Here is a 20,118-nt window from a genome sequence, read left to right on the forward strand (position 1 = left end):
GAATGAAAATTAATTTTGCAAAATGGTTAAAATAACTCCAACAAATTTTTTGGTTGTATTAAAAATATGCAAAGAAAATATCTTCAGTGGTAACATTCATTCATCACAATATGACCATTATAACAAGCTGACACTATTTATTTGTCTTACTCGTGTGAAAAATCCTGTGGTCTGGCATCCCTCAACCACTCCAGACTCTTCCTCTGTGCAACATTTTGCTCGTTTTGTTACAGAAAGAGGCGATTCTCCAGCAGTCCTCAATGCTCCTCACATTCATTGAGAACTCAAGGAATCACATCTGCATCACCCAGATTTTAATCTTGCATGTTGTGTTTGCTTGTATTGACTGAGCAAGATAAAGCCCAAATTTGGGCTCTAAATGATAATCAGCTTTGAGTAAAATCACAGCTCTGAACAGTCTTTACTCATGCTGGCTGCTTACAGTGCATTTGGCTTGGAATACTCTTTAGTCAGTCAGATAGAAAAGGAGAATCAATTTCCAATTTCAGCCTCCAAGTTTGCTGGCTCCCATGACCACTTGCTTTTGTGTATTTTTTGCACTTACATCTATTTTCTTTCCTTCCCTTACATTTAAGTGATACAGTTGTTGCTAAATCAACAATCTTTCTTATATTAGATACATATTGTTTGTCACGTTTGGATTCACATCAACCATACTGATCTGTACACGTTAGTGTCATTTGATTTACAAAAAGTATGGTCTACTTCCTTCCCTGAGTCTGAATGTTGTCATTACATGTAAACTATGAGCTGCACAATAATCCATGATGAAGATGAAGCAGATTTCCTCAGCTCAAAATGTTTGTGCCATTGTGCAAAAAATAAATAAAAATAAAATAAAAACAAATCCTGTATTCTCCTCTCATATGTGCTTCAGTGAACAAAGTTGTACTATTATTGAATTCCTTCCATAGTGACAAGGACTTAGTGTATTTAGCAATAACAGACAAATGTGCCCTGCTGTCACATCATTAGAAATGGACTAATGCTCTGCTTGGATTGTGTATTTAGCTGTCTATCTGCAGTCTGCCTGCTCTGCTGCAGACAATAAAACAAGCACAGTAAGCTTGCTGTGGTAAACAAACTGTCAGATGACTCTAAGCTTGCAATATGTAATTCACAAAGCTTAGAAAAAAAGAGAGAAGAACAGACAATGTGCGATGTTTGGTATACACTGCACACACACACTCACGAATCTATCTCACTAGAAATCCATATTTATTTATAAAACAAATTACACTATAAAACAAATTACATCATCTTTTCATCAGATAAAAAAATATCCAAAACATGAACCACCTCTCGATTGCACCAAAAGTGAAAACCTGTCAGAGTCTTTACCATCTCCAAACCACTTTCATTAATCCAAAAAAATAAAACCAAGCAGATGTCACAGCATTTTTTAAACAAATTATGTAACGGAAAATATTGTGCTTTCCTTTAAAAAAAGATTTTTACATGGAATTTGGGGATTTTTGAAGAGGTTCAATCACCTACACCTGTGGACAAAATTGTTGGTACCCCTCGGTTAATAAAAGAAAAACCCACAATGGTCAAAGAAGTAATTTGAATCTGACAAAAGTAATAAATATAAATTCCATGAAAATGAAGCAATGAAAATTAGACATTGCTTTTGAACCACGGTTTAACAGAATTATTTAACAAAAATAAACTCACAAAACAGGCCTGGACAAAAATGATGGTACCTTTAACTTAATATTTTGTTGCACTACCTTTTGAGGCAATCACTGCAGTCAAACAATTTCTGTAACTGTCAATGAGACTTCTGCACCTCTTAACAGGTATTTTGGCCCATTCCTCTTGAGCAGACTGCTCCAGTTGTCTCAGGTTTGAAGGGTGCCTTCTCCAGATGGTATGTTTCAGCTCCTTCCACAGATGTTCAATAGGATTTAGATCAGGGCTCATAGAAGGCCACTTCAGAATAGTCCAATGTTTTCCTGTTAGCCATTCTTGGATATTTTTAGGTGTGAGCTTTGGGTCATGATCCTGTTGCAAGACCCATTACCTGCGACTGAGACCAAGCTTTCAAACACTGGACAACACATTTCTCTCTAGAATACCTTGATAGTCATGAGATTTCATTGTACCCTGCACAGATTCAAGACAACTCTCTTCTTTGCTTCCTCTGGCCCATGTTCAGTGTGGTACACACCATGTCACGAAACAGTCCAGTGACTACTTGTGGCCCTATAAATAGGTCGACTGACTGATTACAAATTTGTAGACACCTGTGATGCTAATTAGAGGACACACCTTGATTGAACATGTCCCTATGGTCACATTATTTCCAGTCTTTTCTAGGGGTACCATTATTTTTGTCCAGGCCTGTTTCATTTTTAAAAATAATTCTGTTGAACCACGGTTCAAAAGTAATGTCTGATTTTCATTGGTTACTTTTCATATAACTTTTTATTTATTACTTTTGTCAGTTTCAAGTTATTTCTGTGACCATTGTAGGTTTTTCTTTCATTAACCGAGGGGTACCAACAATTTTGTCCATGTGTGTATGTCCTGCAACCCTTCCATCTGCCATCAGTAAATTATTGTAAAATGAAGATCAGATTAAGAGAGATGGTGTGTGTAAGAAATTACAACTGGTGCATCAAACTTTCTCATATTAAAATTCTTTGAGCTTGGAATGCTCATCAAACATGTAGTAGTGACTATTTTATTTATTATTTATATCATTTACTGACAATAAACTGACATCAGATGTTCAGTCATGTGAATACCAACCCATAGTAGTGACGGATCACGCTCCCCTTTTTTTAAACTGAGCGTTTCAGATTTTGGGATTCCCAGATGAATGTGGAGATTCAATTCTTGTCTATTATCTGATGAAAATTTTTTGAACTTTATGTCAGACCAAATCTCTCTTTTCTTAGATTTAAATATCACACCAGATTTTTCTATTTTGACTGTCTGGGAAGCCCTTAAGGCATATTTAAGAGGTCAGGTAATACCTTTTATGGCAAAAAAGAAAAAAGAAAGACTCCAAATTAAAACAGGTGGAACTGGAAAGACAAATAGCTGATTTAGATAATAGAAATAGTTCCTGTTTGAAATTTTCCAGGTGGTACTATTGAGCCATTTTGTCACACACCTAAGCAGTTCCCCTAAAATATTAATTTTTTCTCCAGTCCTGATGCGTGTATGAATTTTCACACATTTTCGAGTATTTTTAGGCCTTCAAAAATCCAACTCAAAAAACAGACTAAGAAAGAAGAAGAAGAAAAAAATCCACACATTCCAAAAGGGCTCTCCTCAAAAAGTTGGTTGTTTACATTCACTGGCGTAAGTACAAATAAGAGAAACTCTGCACGATTTGTCACTCATTGTTGTATACCTGGATCATACTGCTCACCCAAAGTATTAAACAATTTGGGAAAATCCGCAGACACACAGGCAATGGTTCTTACACGGATTTTTTCTTCAGCAGAAAATGGTTCTGACGAAATCGTTTCACCATGTCCACAGAACTCTGGATTATCCAGAGTAACAGAGTGGAAATGTAATTTTTCAATGCTATGTGCACAACCAACTAAATTCCAGTCATCCCCAGTGTAATATGTTTGAAGCAGACCCGGAAAATTTTAACTCAAACTTTGTGATTGGATAAACACTGCTAGAGAAAAGTGGAACATATGTTGCTTTGTTCTGTGTGTGGCTGTTTATTTGATTTGCAATTTGAATATATTTGTACTTTAACCCTTTCAAAGCTGGAGGTCCTCGCACCAGGACTAGTCTGTATCTTTTAAAATGCAACTTATCATCATTGAAGGTTGATGAGAACAGAGTTTCGCTAAAGAGGCTGCCTAATGCTAGAATTATTCAACTAGATATAACGTGGTTGTGCTCAATAACTGTTGTTCAGAAATTAAAATCTTTTTTAGATGCGTGGTTTACACACATCAGTACAAACACAATTCAATCACAACATTTCTATCAGTGAGAACCACAGGACAATCTAACACAACAATAACATGCCAGAGCACAGGTTGATATAGGGTAATAATCCCTCCTCCTTCCCCTTCTTGGCACCTCTACTTTATAGATGAAAGAGAAATATGGTCCTGATAGCTCTCTAATGGCCAACGATCTTTCCACAGGGACTGCATAATGCTAAACATCATAAGGGCAGATGTAACAGAGTAGGAGGGACAGACCTGGGTTCATCTGATATCTTAGAGTCATTTCTTGGACTGACAGGCACTACTAATACATTTTTGTGACAGATGCAGACTTTCTGTTGTACTGGAATGCTGGCATGCAGTTGTAAATTACCCAAATTACGGCCGTCGATCAGATATAGATTTTCTGATTACAGAGGTTTTGGAATCAAAATGAATTTAAATCATCAAAAGTAAGAGTAGTAGTTGTAACATGAGCATGAAACTGAATAAGAGCATAACACCTTGCCTTTGTAACAATTTTTAAAAATAAATCATCATAATAAAATGTTGTTCTTGTGACCTCAGTAAGCCAGCATGTGAAAAAAAAAAAGTCTCTGTAACAAGGTTCTCTGGTGGTTTATGACTTCAGCAAAGGGACTCATTAAAAACAAAGATGGAGTTATTATAGCCATGTCTTGGTGGCCGTAGGATTTAGGTTGTACAGTATAACTATGTGTAGTAATTTTATGGACATTGGCTTGATTTAAGTTAAGGATTCTTGCTTTGTTCAATGTCATCTCATTTCCATGTCTTTGTTCTATTGTAATAATAAAGGAAAAACATACTTGAGAAGAATGCCAAAAATCTGTAGAGTATCTCTGATTTTTGTTATTGATCAAGCTACAAAAATTCTATCATACATTTCCTATATCTCTGCACAATCCTCTCATTAGATCCTTCCTGCCTGGAAAACACCACCATCTTCCAAATGCCACAGAAACTATAACAGGCTTCCAAATTTAAATTCTAATGACTTAAATTCTATTTTAGAGTGCAATTTAACTTTACTAGTATGTGTACAGTGTGTGTGTTACCTTTGCAGCTACAGAGGAGCTGGGTTTCTCCAGAAGATCCCAAAGTTTCTGTCTCTTGTCAGGACAGCAGCCCTGGTCCTCCTCCTCTCCCTCCTTGTCTCTCAGTGTCTCAGCCTCCCTTCTCAGCTCCTCATTCATCTGCTCCTTCTTCTGGTGGTACCGTGCCTGGCAGCAGGACTCCAGGTAGATTTCGTCAATGCCCCAGTAGTCCAGCTCCTGGCCAAAGGACAATGCACACATCTCCTCCATCATGTGCAGCTTTCCTGTTCTGTAGAAGTTGAGGATGGAGGAGAAGGCTACCGGATGTCTGTCAAAGAAGTACTCATTCTCAGTTAGGCTGTAGTCATCACAGATCTCCAGCAGTGATTCATGGGTGTTGCAGTCCCTTAGCCGTCCCAGGCGGGTTCTGGGCAGCCGGTCAAGCGTTCTCCACAGGACTTCATGTGTGAGACCTCCAACATTAAGCCTGACCCTCCGAGAGCGCGCCTTAATGCGAATGATGTCGATCGGCTCAGGGGGCAGAACAGGAGGTGCGGCAGGCCGGGGGTTTGCTTTGGGTGTACTGTAGCTAACTCTGTCTGTCATGTTTGCTCTGGTTACACTGCTGATTTATAATGGTCGTGGGTCACGTCGAGAGGTCAGTGTGATGTCTGTGAATGTCTGCAGCTCTTCAGATGATGGTGCTCGTTGGCCAGTGGAAGGTTGTCCAAGCCCACCAAGCTCACCTCACTGTCTTCAGAGAACTGAACTTCTGGTCAGGTCCATGTCTGGAAAAACAAGACAAAACATATTTCACAAGACTGACGAGAGTTGTGATGTGATCCAATTCTCTATGACTACTATAGTCTCCTTGTGACCTTTGTTACTGTCCACATTTATACACTGTGCAGTCACACTAAAAACATTACACTGATTTTAAAAAAGAACGTCATACGTGTTACAGAATCCTGCCGAAGGACAGTTTGACATTAAGCATGATTTTCTTTTTTTGCTGCAACATGCAATGCATACAATTTTTCATGCTAGTTTACATATAGTATATTTGGTACAACTTGGTTAATTTTGACATGATGGCCCCTGATCTGTGAAGATCAGACAATACAATTAAAGTCAGTTAACCTAATATTCCCTAAAGCATTTATTTTAGTAAAATTATGCACACTGAGTTCTGACAGCTAGAGCAGGTTGTGCAGTTACATTACTTTTTGAAAGAGAGGATCAACACTCCCATACTGCTAGCACATTTTTGCCCCATGGCCCTCTTGTCATTGACAATTCCCAGTGAATGCTTCAATTCAATTCCCTTCCATTCTATTTACATTGTTTCATTTCACAACATACAGTGGGGATCGAAAGCTTGGGCACCCCTGGTAAAAATTTGTATTAATGTGCATAAAGAAGCCAAGGAAAGGTGGAAAAATCTCTAAAAGGCATCAAATTACAGATGAGACATTCTTATAATATGTCAAAAAAAAAGTTACATTTTAATTCCATCATTTACACTTTCAAAATAACAGAAAACACAATAATGGCATCTGCAAAAGATTGGGCACCCTGCAGAGTTAATACCTTGTACTGCCCCCTTTAGCAAGTATCACAGCTTGTAAATGCTTTCTGTAGCCAGCTAAGAATCTTTCAATTCTTGTTTCACATATCTTTGCCCATTCGTCCTTACAAAAGTCTTCCAGTTCTTTGAGATTTCTGGGCTGCTCTTTTAAGGTTTATCCATAGATTTTCAATTATGTTGAGGTCAGGAGATTGTGAAGGCCATGGCAAAACCTTCAGTTTACGCCTCTTGATGTAATCCACAGTGGATTTTGAGGTGTGTTTACGATCATATCCATCCTCTCTTTACCTTCAGCTTCTTCACAGATGGCATCAAGTTAGAGTCTAAAATTTCCTGAAATTTTATTGAATCCATGTTCCCTGTGCCACTGGCTGCAATACAACCCCAAAGCATGATTGATCCACCCCCATGCTTAACAGTTTGACAGGGGTTCTTTTTATTAAATTCTGTGCCCTTTCTTCTCCAAACGTAACTTTGCTCATTCCGACCAAAAAGTTCTATTTTAACCTCATCGGTCCACAGAACTTGTTTCCAAAATGCATCAGGCTTGTCTATATGTTCATTTGCAAATTTCAAATGCTGATTTTTGTGGTGAGGACATACAAGAGTTTTTTTTCTGATGACTCTTCCATGAAGACCATATTTGTACAAGTATCTATTGTACAATGCACCTTTTATCGTATTTCTCACACTGTCTTGCACTGACTGAAGGGCTTTTGGAATTTCGTTGTACTTGTTGCAATGACAAATAAAGTTCTATTCTATTCTATTCTATTCTATTCTATTCTATTCTATTCTATTCTATTCTATAGTGGATTAGTGTATCACAAATCCAGTGTCTGCCAGATCTTTCTGGAGGGGTCGTGCAGCCAAACGTGGGTTTTGACTTGCCTTTCTCACAATCCTGCGAGCTGTTGTGTCTGATATTTTTCTTGTTTTAACTTCCACTGTCCTGATGACTGCCATTTCTTCATTACATTCCGAACAGACACTGGCACCTGAAAATGCTTTGCTATCTTCTTATAGCCTTCTCCTGCTTTGTGAGCGTCAACTACAGAGTGACCCAAAAAAAAGTTTACACTCAGTTGATTGTTTGTTTAAAAGCCATTTAAGCATCTCTAACTAGGTTTTCATGTTCCAATGATTCCTTAAAGTCTCTCAATGCAGCTGGTGATCTCTCTTCTTTCAAATTCATGTGCTGCTGTTGAAAATGAAGAAAACTTTAGCTGTATCTGAATTGCCGCGTGTCGGTCTGACACCTACTGAGATTGCAGCACAGCTGGGAATATCCAGATGTGCAGTCTACAAAATTAAAAAGAAGCTGAAAGATACTGGAACAGCCTCACGAAAGCCTGGGTCTAGTCATCCCCGGTCTGTGCGGACCAAAAACTTGATTGACAAGGTCAAACGGCACATCAAGACAAATCCTGTGAGGTCCATGAGAGAGATGGCATGTGGGCTTGATGTGAGCCGCTCCTCAATGCAACGGCTCATCAAGAATGATCTGAACATGAAGTCCAGCAGGACGGAGCACCAGCACACACCTCCAAAAGGACTCAGGAATGGTTGGATGCCAACTTGCATGCATTCTGGTCCAAGGATGCATGCAAGTTGGACCCATATGCTATAATCCCCTGAATTATAGCATATGGGCAACTGTGGAGGACAGTGCCTGTAAGAAGCCACACCCTTCTGTGCCAGCCTCGGAGAGGTCCATTCTTAGATCTTGGGAGAAGATGACGGCATCCTACATAAAGAAGACCTGTCAAGCATTCCGCAGGCGCCCGCATGCTGTTGTGACACTTAAGGGGGGACACATTGAAAAGTAGAATCTACCGTACATGCTCTTTACAACGATGTATAATTTGTGAATAAATTCTAATTCTAAGCTGAATAAACATGGTATTAATGTTGTATTCTGCCAGTGTAAACTTTTTTTGGGTCACCCTGTATTTTAAGTTTCAGTGTTCTAGACAACTGCTTAGAAGAACCCATGGTGCTGATTGTTGGGGCAAGGTCAGATGACTCTGGGAATTTAAAACCTTTGAGATTGACATCACCTGATCTTTCCAGACGAGGATTGTGAACAATCCATGACACTGTCAGGTCTCAGCTTTCCAAAGGGGGCGATGCATGCTATAAACTCTGCAAGGTGCCCAAACTTTTGCAGATACCATGATTTGTTTTCTGTTATTTTAAAAATATAAATGATAGAAATAAAATCTAACTTTTTTGACATATTATAAGAATGTCTCATCTGTAATTTGATGCCTTTTGGAGATTTTTCCATCTTTCCTTGGCTTTTTTATATACATTAATACAAATTTTTACCAGGGGTGCCCAAACTTTCGATCCCCACTGTAGATCATCTGAAGACACCACGTAGTATGGTGAAGACCTTATAATATTACATTATAGAAAGAAACATCAGACCACCAGACACAGAGATGGAAAACAGAGGGATAGGTGGCACAGGACTGGTCAAGTCTATTAATCTACCAAATATTATGACTGGGGTCATGATTGGACAACATGTTCAGTGAGCAGAGACTGGTATGGACGCTACTCTTTACATTCTGTGGCAGTCATATTTTTGTTGTGTAAATAAAACATGTCAGTCTTTGCATTACACTTTTAAAATAAATAATATAATAAAAAGAAATATAATATTAAAGTCTAATTGGCTGAAACATAAACCAAAGTTTGCCACCTATGTTTCTGATGTCTCATCACGTTAGATATAAACTGTTGTTAGAACTGAATGTATCTGCTAATCAGTGAAAAGCGGACACACAAACGAGTTTTGCACCAAATTTTTAAAAAAGCATATCTGATTATTTATACTGAAAGCCACCTTAGTTAGATGAGAATACTGCAGATGTGTTACATGTTGATAAATGGCAGTCCTGTTATGCCCTTGTCAAGAAAATGTATTTCTTTCTTATGAAACCTGACAATGAAACATTTTACATGTTTTGTTAAGTAATGAATGCAGATTGTATCCCACCTTCAGAGAGTGAACAGAATTTAAAGTGCAGTTTTTGTTTTGGAAGCCTTTCTCCTATTGTACTGTAAAGGTTTATGTTGCCATTAGAAGTCCTCTGACTGCAGGACCTTTATCTGATTGTGTAATGGAGTTCCACAAATCCCAGTAGTGGCATTAAGCTTCGCCTCCCCTGGCTCAAGTCTGCCTTAGTTAATTATAGACTGTCTATCTTCTCCTGGGACACTCAGGACACATGAAGTCTACGTCAGGAACCAAGATGCAACGTCATTACCCACAAATGATCATACCTTGTAATTAACATCCAAAATAAATGTCAATTATTTCCTGTATATAAGCATTTGATTAATGAACTCACTTTGTAGTATACATTTTTGTTAAATTAACAACAGCCTTAGGGGTAACTGACAATATATACTATAGGAAAGACATTTTTCTTCTCTTCAATTTCTTTAATCAAAGCAGGACAGTTTAGAAACTGGACATAGATCCCAGACTAACAATCCAAAGTGAGAGTGTTCATTTCCGTCAGAACATTAAGGTGACTCAGGGTAAACTCATGTTTGTCCACCCAAAGTTTTCAAAGGTATAAGAAAGTAAACAAAAAATATGTCTATAGCATCTATATCACCTTCTAGTTTAATCTGTTCTCTATCACCGAATTAACTTCATAGCAGTCAAGTAAACATTTTAAAGACAGCTAAGTCGAGAAATGAAAAGAACCTCCGTGTGACCTACCTCCGTGAAAGTGCTGATGTCTTAGAAGTGTGGAACTTTTTGCTTTCCAGGAGGTCCCACCATAGCACCCTCTCAGTTATCACAGCTGCTTCGCCTCCCATCCGACCGGTGGAGTCTGCAGAGAACACAGAGGCCGCTGGGGAGCCGCATTTTGGCAGCGCAAGAGAGTAAATGTCCCAGGAAAGGTATTGCCGCGAGTTTCTGCATAAGGAAACACACAGCGGATAGAGAGAGAGATGCTACCCCGCAGGAGGACAGAATAGAGAGCGAGCGAGCGAGCGAGCGAGCGAGCGAGCGAGCGAGAGAGAGAGAGAGAGAGAGAGAGAGAGAGAGAGAGAACCTCCTCCCTACCTTCCCCCTCCCTTCTCGGGACAGGATAATTGGATTGAGGCGTTCAGTACCAAGGACAGCTCCAGATCAACAGCTTGTTTCCAGCTGAACTTCTGCTCGCCTCGAGCCCTGCTGACGGTCTCATTCCGTTCTGTTCTTCCTGGATCTCTTTTGATAACTTCCGCTAAGGAGGTTAGGTGGATATACATTCCATTACATTTATTTTCAGACACTTTATCCACAGCGATTTGTAGTAGCAAGCTTCGTTTTGTTTTTACTGAACCCTGACTAACATGAAGAGGTGTTTGAACCACAGCTACCGCTGTATCGAAATTGCAGTAGAGTTTTTTAAAAACTGTCCAAAAAACCTGACAGGCATTTACCCCGACTGAGAACAAGTGGCGACTGAAATGTTGCATGGCTTTATTTTGCCTGGAGTGCTCCCTATGAAAGTACCAGTGCACATAACATCAGTTTGATTCCATATATTCAGAATTATGTGCATATATATATATATATATATATATATATATATATACACACACTGACAGTCATTAAAAACTTTGAGACCATATTTTTCAGCATAATTTTATTTTGAAGCCCGAAACTGGATTTTCTTCATATGAATCATTTCTTTAGCATATTGACATATAGAAACAAAAATCTAAAGTTTCAAGAATGATTTCAAAATAAAGAATTCCACAAAAGAAAACGGCACCTGCCAAACACAAAGTCACAACAGTCAATACCGAGTATGGCCTCCATTTGCTTCATGCATATATACATATATATATATATATATATATATATATATATGTATGTATGTATGTATGTATGTATGTATGTATGTATACAGTGCCTTGTGAAAGTATTCAGCCCCCTTGAACTTTTCAACCTTTTGCCACATTTCAGGCTTCAAACATAAAGATATAAAATTGTAATTTTTTTTGTCAAGAATCAACAACAATTGGGACACAATCGTGAAGTGGAATGAAATTTATTGGATATTTTATATTTTTTTAACAAATAAAAAACTGAAAAGTGGGGTGTGCAATATTATTCGGCGCTTTTACTTTCAGTGCAGCAAACTCGTTCCAGAAGTTCAGTGAGGATCTCTGAATGATCCAATGTTGTCCTTAATGACTGATGATGATAAATAGAATCCACCTGTGTGTAATCAAGTCTCCGTATAAATGCACTTGCTCTGTGATAGTCTCAGGGTTCTGTTTAAAGTGCAGAGAGCATCATGAAGACCAAGGAACACACCAGGCAGGTCCGAGATACTGTTGTGGAGAAGTTTAAAGCCGGATTTGGATACAAAAGATTTCCTGAGCTTTAAACATCTCAAGGAGCACTGTGCAAGCAATCATATTGAAATGGAAGGAGTATCAGACCACTGCAAATCTACCAAGACCCGGCCGTCCCTCTAAACTTTCACCTCCAACAAGGAGAAGACTGATCAGAGATGCAGCCAAGAGGCCCATGATCACTCTGGATGAACTGCAGAGATCTACAGCTGAGGTGGGAGAGTCTGTCCATAGGACAACAATCAGTCGTACACTGCACAAATCTGGCCTTTATGGAAGAGTGGCAAGAAGAAAGCCATTTCTCAAAAATATCCATAAAAAGTCTCGTTTGAAGTTTGCCACAAGCCACCTGGGAGACACACCAAACATGTGGAAGAAGGTGCTCTGGTCAGATGAAACCAAAATGGAACTTTTTGGCCACAATGCAAAACGATATGTTTGGTGTAAAAGCAACACAGCTCACCACCCTGAACACACCATCCCCACTGTCAAACATGGTGGTGGCAGCCTCATGGTTTGGGCCTGCTTTTCTTCAGCAGGGACAGGGAAGATGGTTAAAATTGATGGGAAGATGAATGGAGGCAAATACAGGACCATTCTGGAAGAAAACCTGTTGGAGTCTGCAAAAGACCTAAGACTGGGACGGAGATTTATCTTCCAACAGGACAATGATCCAAAACATAAAGCCAAATCTACAATGGAATGGTTCACAAATAAACGTATCCAAGTGTTAGAATGGCCAAGTCAAAGTCCAGACCTGAATCCAATCGAGAATCTGTGGGCAGAGCTGAAGACTGCTGTTCACAAACGCTCTCCATCCAACCTCACTGAGCTCGAGCTGTTTTGCAAGGAAGAATGGGCAAGAATTTCAGTTTCTCGATGTGCAAAACTGATAGAGACATACCCCAAGCGACTTGCAGCTGTAATTGCAGCAAAAGGTGGCGCTACAAAGTATTAATGCAAGGGGGCCAAATAATATTGCACGCCCCACTTTTCAGGTTTTTATTTGTTAAAAAAGTTTAAAATATCCAATAAATTTCATTCCACTTCACGATTGATTCTTGACAAAAAATTAAAATTTTATATCTTTATGTTTGAAACCTGAAATGTGGCGAAAGGTTGAAAAGTTCAAGGGGGCCGAAAACTTTCACAAGGCACTATATATATGTATACAGTGAACCCTTGCTATAACGCGGTTCACCTTTCACGGCTTCGCTGTTTCACGGATTTTTTTTAGGGCAGTTTTTTTTATGCTTTTTTTTAAACAGCGCGTTGTGTTCTGCATCCTGATTGGCTAAGGGACTGACCAACGTGAACAGTCTCCGTGCCTGGTCTCCTCTGCCATACAGGCCAGCGCTGCCTGCTGTGGAGCGCTGGATCATTTCTCTCCTTGTAGTGAGACACCCTGAAAGACGGAGCCGACAGAGCAGCCTTCTTTTCCCCCGCCGTCAACCGGACAGTGGACGTGGTCCCCAGCCATCTCTGGCCACCGCAGCCGCGCTCCCCAGGAGAAGAGCACTGGCGCGAGCCTTCCCCACCCCCGACTGCTCCGATTGATTCAGCCGGCCCGCTCTCTGAGGCAAGAGTACCGCTGCGGCGTCCACCGGCTGCAGCTGCAGCGCTCCCCCAAGTGCAGTATTGTATAATAACTGTAAAAAATAAAGCTGACTACTTCACGGATTTCACCTATCGCGGGTTCTTTTTGGAACGTAACCCCCATGATAAACGAGGGTTCACTGTATAAATATATATATATATATATATATATATATGGCATGCCGTTTAGGAAATTATATATATAATGAAACTTGATATATATATAATGAAACTTGATATATATATAATGAAAGTCGATATATATATAACGAAACTTGATATATATATAATGAAACTTGATATATATATAATGAAAGTCGATATATATATAATGAAACTTGATATATATATATAATGAAAGTCGATATATATATAATGAAACTTGATATATATATAATGAAACTTGATATATATATATATATATATATATATATATATATATATATATATATATATATATATCGACTTTCATTATATATATATCAACTTTCATTATATATATATCAAGTTTCATTATATATATATCGACTTTCATTATATATATATCAACTTTCATTATATATATATCGACTTTCATTATATATATATCAACTTTCATTATATATATATATCAACTTTCATTATATATATATATCGACTTTCATTATATATATATATATATCAACTTTCATTATATATATATCAAATCTTTTTTTCCTACCGAGCCCCGGAAGGGACATGTCCGTATGGCGAAGCGACAATGAAGGACACTCACCCGGACGAGAATTTTATTGAGTTTTATTTTGAAATCGGCCTGAAATACACAGACATTCAAGCAGTGCGATGCGCTAAGAGTCTGCCATGCAGACCAGCGATCCTGATAATGGTAAGTTTTATTTCTCCAACATCCTGCTGTTATCCTACTATGAATACGCTAGCTACAACAGTCCCACATCAGTATTATGAACGTTCCGCCAGCTAACGCGGTCCGGACACCGGATCACTGATTGGAGGTTGGCGTTGAACTATTGTTTGCCAGCCAGTTAGCCGCTAGTAAGCTAACAAGCTATGAAACAACTCCTTATAAAACCGGAGGAAAGCAGCAGCAATATTTCAGTCCAAGACCTGTATTCAGAACCTCCCACGCTGTTACACAATGACCCATTAATCATATTACTGAACTATATGGTTATCATTGAAATTTTCCTTGAAGAACCAGTGAACTCTTTGCGAACACATTTTAATTTATGTGTTGATTATGTTTCGTATCAGTAATACAAGTCTAAAAAACTGATTCAAATGATCAAGTTAACACAATGAAGTAAAGAGTACTGGTAATCTGCAGCTATTTTCATAATTTCAAGGTAAAATTCTGATGTGTGATTTTCTAGCTTTGCAGATGTGGAAATCCAATGCACTGATTTCTTATACACAGATGCTTTTGGTGTTTTTTGTTTTAAAATAAAACAAGGCATTTATCACTGTTGGAAATTATTACAGGTATTATTTGTAACACTTTCTAACATTGTATGGACAAAGCAATAAATCAGTTAATGGATAAAATCATTTGTATTACAGATGCTATCAACAGCATGTCTTGTTCATTTTATTAAGTTGTCGGCCTTGGATGATGAGGTCCAGTTACCAGGAGCACTAGTCTGCAGCTTACTGGTTCCGTCCTGCAGCTCCTCCACGCCGTCCTCCTCTCTACAGACCAAATCAAGTAAGATCTGTTTAGACTATGCAGACATCAACATGATCAGTATGTTATCTTTTGACCCATCCTAAAATCACAAAATAGAACATTTACTTTAAGTTAACTGTGTTTATGAAAATAGAAAATAATTACTGACAACTAGTACTTTTTGGTGCTTTTATGCAGGAAAAGGGAACCAGGAAGCTGCTTTGGATCCTCTGCAGTATCTGGAGAGGTCAGAGGAACGGTTCTTGGAACAGATCGGAAGACACCAAGACGTGACCTCTGCCATTCTCCAGAACATCCAGAAGATGAATGAAAACCTTGGTTGCACTGATGGGACGCATGGCGTCGGTGCTGGAGCAACTGTCCCAGAATTAAACTGCATTGTTGACTATTGGCTTTTCTAGAAAATAAATCTTTTTTAGTACTTCACCTGTTTTGTATTTTACTCATGCACTTTGGGTGAATAAACAGAAATTTGTGATGAGAGATGCAAATTTTGTCTATAATCTACAGAGACTTTATTCAGTGTTCAGTGCACACTTTTGTTACACACATTTTGACAGATAAGCAGTTGTGCTTTTCAAGCAGATTTTAGTCAGAAACATCAGTAGCATATGTGTTTTTTTTTACTGTTACACCAATCTAGGTAGATAAACTGCACTACTGCAGCAGACATATTATTGAAATGTGCTTCTATTATGTGTCTACATACACTGCTCACAAGTAGTTATTCAACTTTTGGGTGAAATTGATGGAAAATATAAAAAGTGCATGCTTTAGTGATATATCATAAAAATAGGGTATTTAACTAGAAACATGCAATAGTGATTTCCTCATCTCAAAAAAATTTATTGAATCAAAAGCTAACAACAGTGGAGGGTATGTCACAATAAAAATGTCTCAGTTTGGACAGAACAACAGCCTTCAGCTGAAATCCAGTACAATTGTGTCCCACCAGTGGCGTGATCATGGATGTGTCCAGGCAGCAGCTGACCTCTGCCTCGTAATTAGCCTTAAGACCAGCTATAAAGATAAACATAGATATTATCATTATCATCAACATATGGTGCATGTGTTTAACCTTTAAGCTATGTAGGGATGCAAATGTAGTCGAAGCTAAGTAGCTAAGCTAATGCTAACACGTTCAGTGTTCAGAATCAAAACATCTCTAAAAATTACCTGTTTTCTCAAACGTAGTCGCCGTTCCCTGTGACAACCATGAAGACAGATAATCACAGAAGAGCTCATCTGAAGAGCAAATGTCCAATAAGGTTCCTGTTTTTGTTTGCCATGTCCTTCCAGGGCTCAGTAGGAAAAAGTCTGAATATATGGAATGAAACTTTGAATAGATGGAATGAAAATCTGAACATTCTATATTCCGACTTTCATTATATATATATCTCAACTTTCATTATATATATATCAAGTTTCATTATATATATATCAAGTTTCATTATATATATATCAAGTTTCATTATATATATATCGACTTTCATTATATATATATCAAGTTTCATTATATATATATCAAGTTTCATTATATATATATCGACTTTCATTATATATATATCAAGTTTCATTATATATATATATCAAGTTTCATTATATATATATCGACTTTCATTATATATATATCAAGTTTCATTATATATATATCAAGTTTCATTATATATATATATCAAGTTTCATTATATATATATCAAGTTTCATTATATATATATCAAGTTTCATTATATATATATCGACTTTCATTATATATATATCAAGTTTCATTATATATATATCAACTTTCATTATATATATATCAAGTTTCATTATATATATATCGACTTTCATTATATATATAATTTCCTAAACGGCATGCCATATATATATATATATATATATATATATATATATATATATATATATGTCAATGGACTGCTTATATCTGATATTTCTGACCATCTACCTGTTTTTACTTTATTTGACTGTGAACTTAAAAAGATAGGAAATTCCACAAAAATGTTTTACAAACGGATAAAAACTGAGGAATCAATTAACGCCCTGAATATTAGTCTGTCTCTCCAGGATTGGAGTCCTGTGTACAATGAAGTGGACGTCGATAAATCGTATGATATATTTTTAGACATATTCATGTCATTGTATGACAAACATTGTCCTGTAAAAGAACACTTTATGAAGAGCAAGTGCTATAAAAGCCCATGGCTCACAAAAGGAATAATTAATGCTTGCAAGAAAAAAAAATCTTTACAAGTTGTTTATCAAGTCAAAAACTGTAGAAGCAGAATTAAGGTATAAAAGATATAAAAATAAACTAACCGATATTATAAGAACTAGCAAAAAGTTATATTATAGAAAATTGTTATATGAAAACAAAAACAATATTAAAAGAACTTGGGATACATTAAATAGCTTGATTAAAAATGGATGCTCAAAATCAATGTATCCAGAATATTTCATTGACAAAAATAATGAACATCATAATATAAATGAGATAGTGAATAGTTTTAACAATTATTTTGTGAACATTGGTCCACAGTTAGCTGCTGAAATTCCAAATCGTATAGCTGATACAAGCATAAATCACAGTCGATCATCACTTTTCCTCTCAGCCATAACTGAGCAGGAAGTGGTAAATGTTGTTCTCAAATTCAAAAGTAAGTCATCCAATGACTGTCATGATATTGATATGACATTGGTCAAAAAAGTTATTTTGTATATTGCTAAACCACTAACTTACATCTGCAATCTCTCATTCCAGTCCGGTTGCTTTCCTGATACAATGAAAGTAGCAAAGGTATTACCTCTGTTCAAAAATGTTAACAAACATTATTTTACAAATTACAGGCCAATCTCTCTTTTGCCTCAATTTTCAAAAATCTTAGAAAAACTTTTTAACTCCCGTCTTGAAAGTTTTTTTTTGATAAATATCACATAATAAATGAAGGACAATATGGTTTTCGTAAACAACAAACTACCTCAATGGCAATACTTGATGCAATTGAAGGAATTACGAATCTAAATGAGAAACAATTTGTAGCCGGTGTCTTTATTGATCTTAAAAAAGCATTTGATACAATTAATCATTCAATTTTGCTCGATAAACTTGACCGTTATGGAATCCGTGGAGTTTCTGGTGACTGGTTAAAAAGTTATCTAACGAATAGAAAGCAGTATGTGAAAATGGGGCAGTATACATCTGAACAACTTGATATTGCTTGAGGTGTATCCCAGGGGTCTGTTTTGGGGCCAACATTGTTTAATATTTATATAAATGATATTTTTGATGTGTCTGAGTCCTTGAAACTCATTCTCTTTGCAGATGATACAACAATATTCTGTAATAGAGACAACTATGATGACCTTGTAAAGACACTAAATGAGGAAACGAACAGAGTAAAAAATTGGTTGGATGTAAATAAACTATCTTTAAATTTAAATAAAACCGAAATAATGATGTTTGGCAGTTCTAACAGTCATTTAGAATTAGATCTAATTGTTGACAGTGTCCAAATCGATACTGTAAATGAGAATGCATTTCTAGGAGTTATGATTGATAGCAATATATCATGGAAAGCTCACATCAGACACATAAAAACAAAAATTTCCAAAAGTATTTCAATTATAAATAGAGTGAAGTTTTACCTTGATGAGAATGCTCTCTGCTCTTTGTACTGCACGATGGTACTCCCATACTTCATGTATTGTGCAGAAATATGGGGAAACACTTACCAGTGCACAATTGATCCACTAGTTAAATTACAGAAACGAGCCGTGCGGATCATTCATAAGGTGGGATTTCGTGAACACACTCATAATCTGTTTATCAATTCAAGGTTGCTTAAATTTGCTGATCGAGTTAAATATAGTACCGTCATAGTTTTCTATAAAGCATTTAATAAATCGTTGCCATCTAACTTACAACAATTGTTTATTCAAAGAGTAAATGCTCATAATTTCAGAGGCTATGGTAAATTTAAACAGCCTCGTGCCAAAAATAATCGTAAATGTTTTTGTGTGTCTGTATGTGGAGTGCAACTTTGGAACAATTTGAAAACCCAGCACAAGCAATGCCATAATATTCACAGATTTAAATTATTATATAAAAACATGGTCTGGTCACAGTATAAAGAAAGTGGTTCTTAAATTGATATCAGTATTTTGTTGTACTTGTGTTATTGTGTGCTTGTTTCCTTACCTTTGTTGGTATATTGTTCATTACCATTGCTGGTATTTTGTCCATCACCCTTACTGAGACAGTTCTTCTTTACCATTGTTGGTATTACATTTCTTACCATTGTTGGTATGTAATAGTTGTTGCAATGTATCTGTTGCCTATGGTAACAAAAAAATATTCTAATACTTCTGTCACACACTTACCTAATATTTATCTGTACTTGTATTTATGTTGTTTTGAGTTTGTTATGTTACAGAAATGAACAGGAAGCGACATTGATATTATGTCTATAATTTATGTAAAAGGGGGTGGGATTAAATAAGTTCGCTTCTTCCCACTCCCTTTCAGGCACTCTATATGGGTTATGTGAGCACATGTATTACCTGTCCAGTTACTGTTGTGTAAATGACACCTGCATTGAAATCATGTTGTCTGAAAGTCATTGCCTGAAATAAACTATTAACTAACTAATTAACTAACTAACAGTACTTGCCCCAAGTGGGTAGTCACAACTGCACATATTGTAGTAACATAATGTATCTGTAGGTGGCTCTTCTTCGCTTGAGAGCAGGTGGAAGACACTCTGTTGCCTTCCTTTCTACACTCTGCTCGAAAGCCGCTGAGAAGTAACGGTAAGTTATATAGTGAGAACAGAGAGGGACAGTCAGCAGAAGGGGCATGATATG

At 37.1% G+C, this 20,118-nt stretch overlaps 1 protein-coding gene and 1 long non-coding RNA gene across 3 annotated transcripts in view; one reads left to right on the forward strand and one right to left on the reverse strand.

Moving 5' to 3' along the window:
* The window catches only part of LOC110972337 (potassium voltage-gated channel subfamily B member 2-like), a 28,221-nt gene extending 22,433 nt beyond the window's left edge, over positions 1–5,788 (reverse strand). The window contains exon 1 of the mRNA XM_051953350.1: positions 5,030–5,788. Coding sequence (XP_051809310.1) covers positions 5,030–5,614 — 585 coding nt within the window. The 5' untranslated portion in view covers positions 5,615–5,788. The remainder of the gene's footprint in view (positions 1–5,029) is intronic.
* Positions 5,789–14,170: 8,382 nt separating this feature from the next.
* Positions 14,171–15,738, forward strand: LOC127535420 (uncharacterized). 2 transcript variants are annotated; one of them, XR_007944268.1, is made up of 3 exons: positions 14,171–14,436; positions 15,165–15,273; positions 15,433–15,738. It is a non-coding gene; the product is annotated as an uncharacterized LOC127535420 (long non-coding RNA). The 2 variants fall into 2 exon arrangements; XR_007944267.1 differs by having other exon boundaries at positions 14,318–14,436; positions 15,129–15,273; positions 15,433–15,681.
* Positions 15,739–20,118: the final 4,380 nt, after the last annotated feature.

This window comes from Acanthochromis polyacanthus, chromosome 9 (genome assembly GCF_021347895.1).
Source record: "Acanthochromis polyacanthus isolate Apoly-LR-REF ecotype Palm Island chromosome 9, KAUST_Apoly_ChrSc, whole genome shotgun sequence".
Classification (NCBI taxonomy): Eukaryota; Metazoa; Chordata; class Actinopteri; family Pomacentridae; genus Acanthochromis; species Acanthochromis polyacanthus.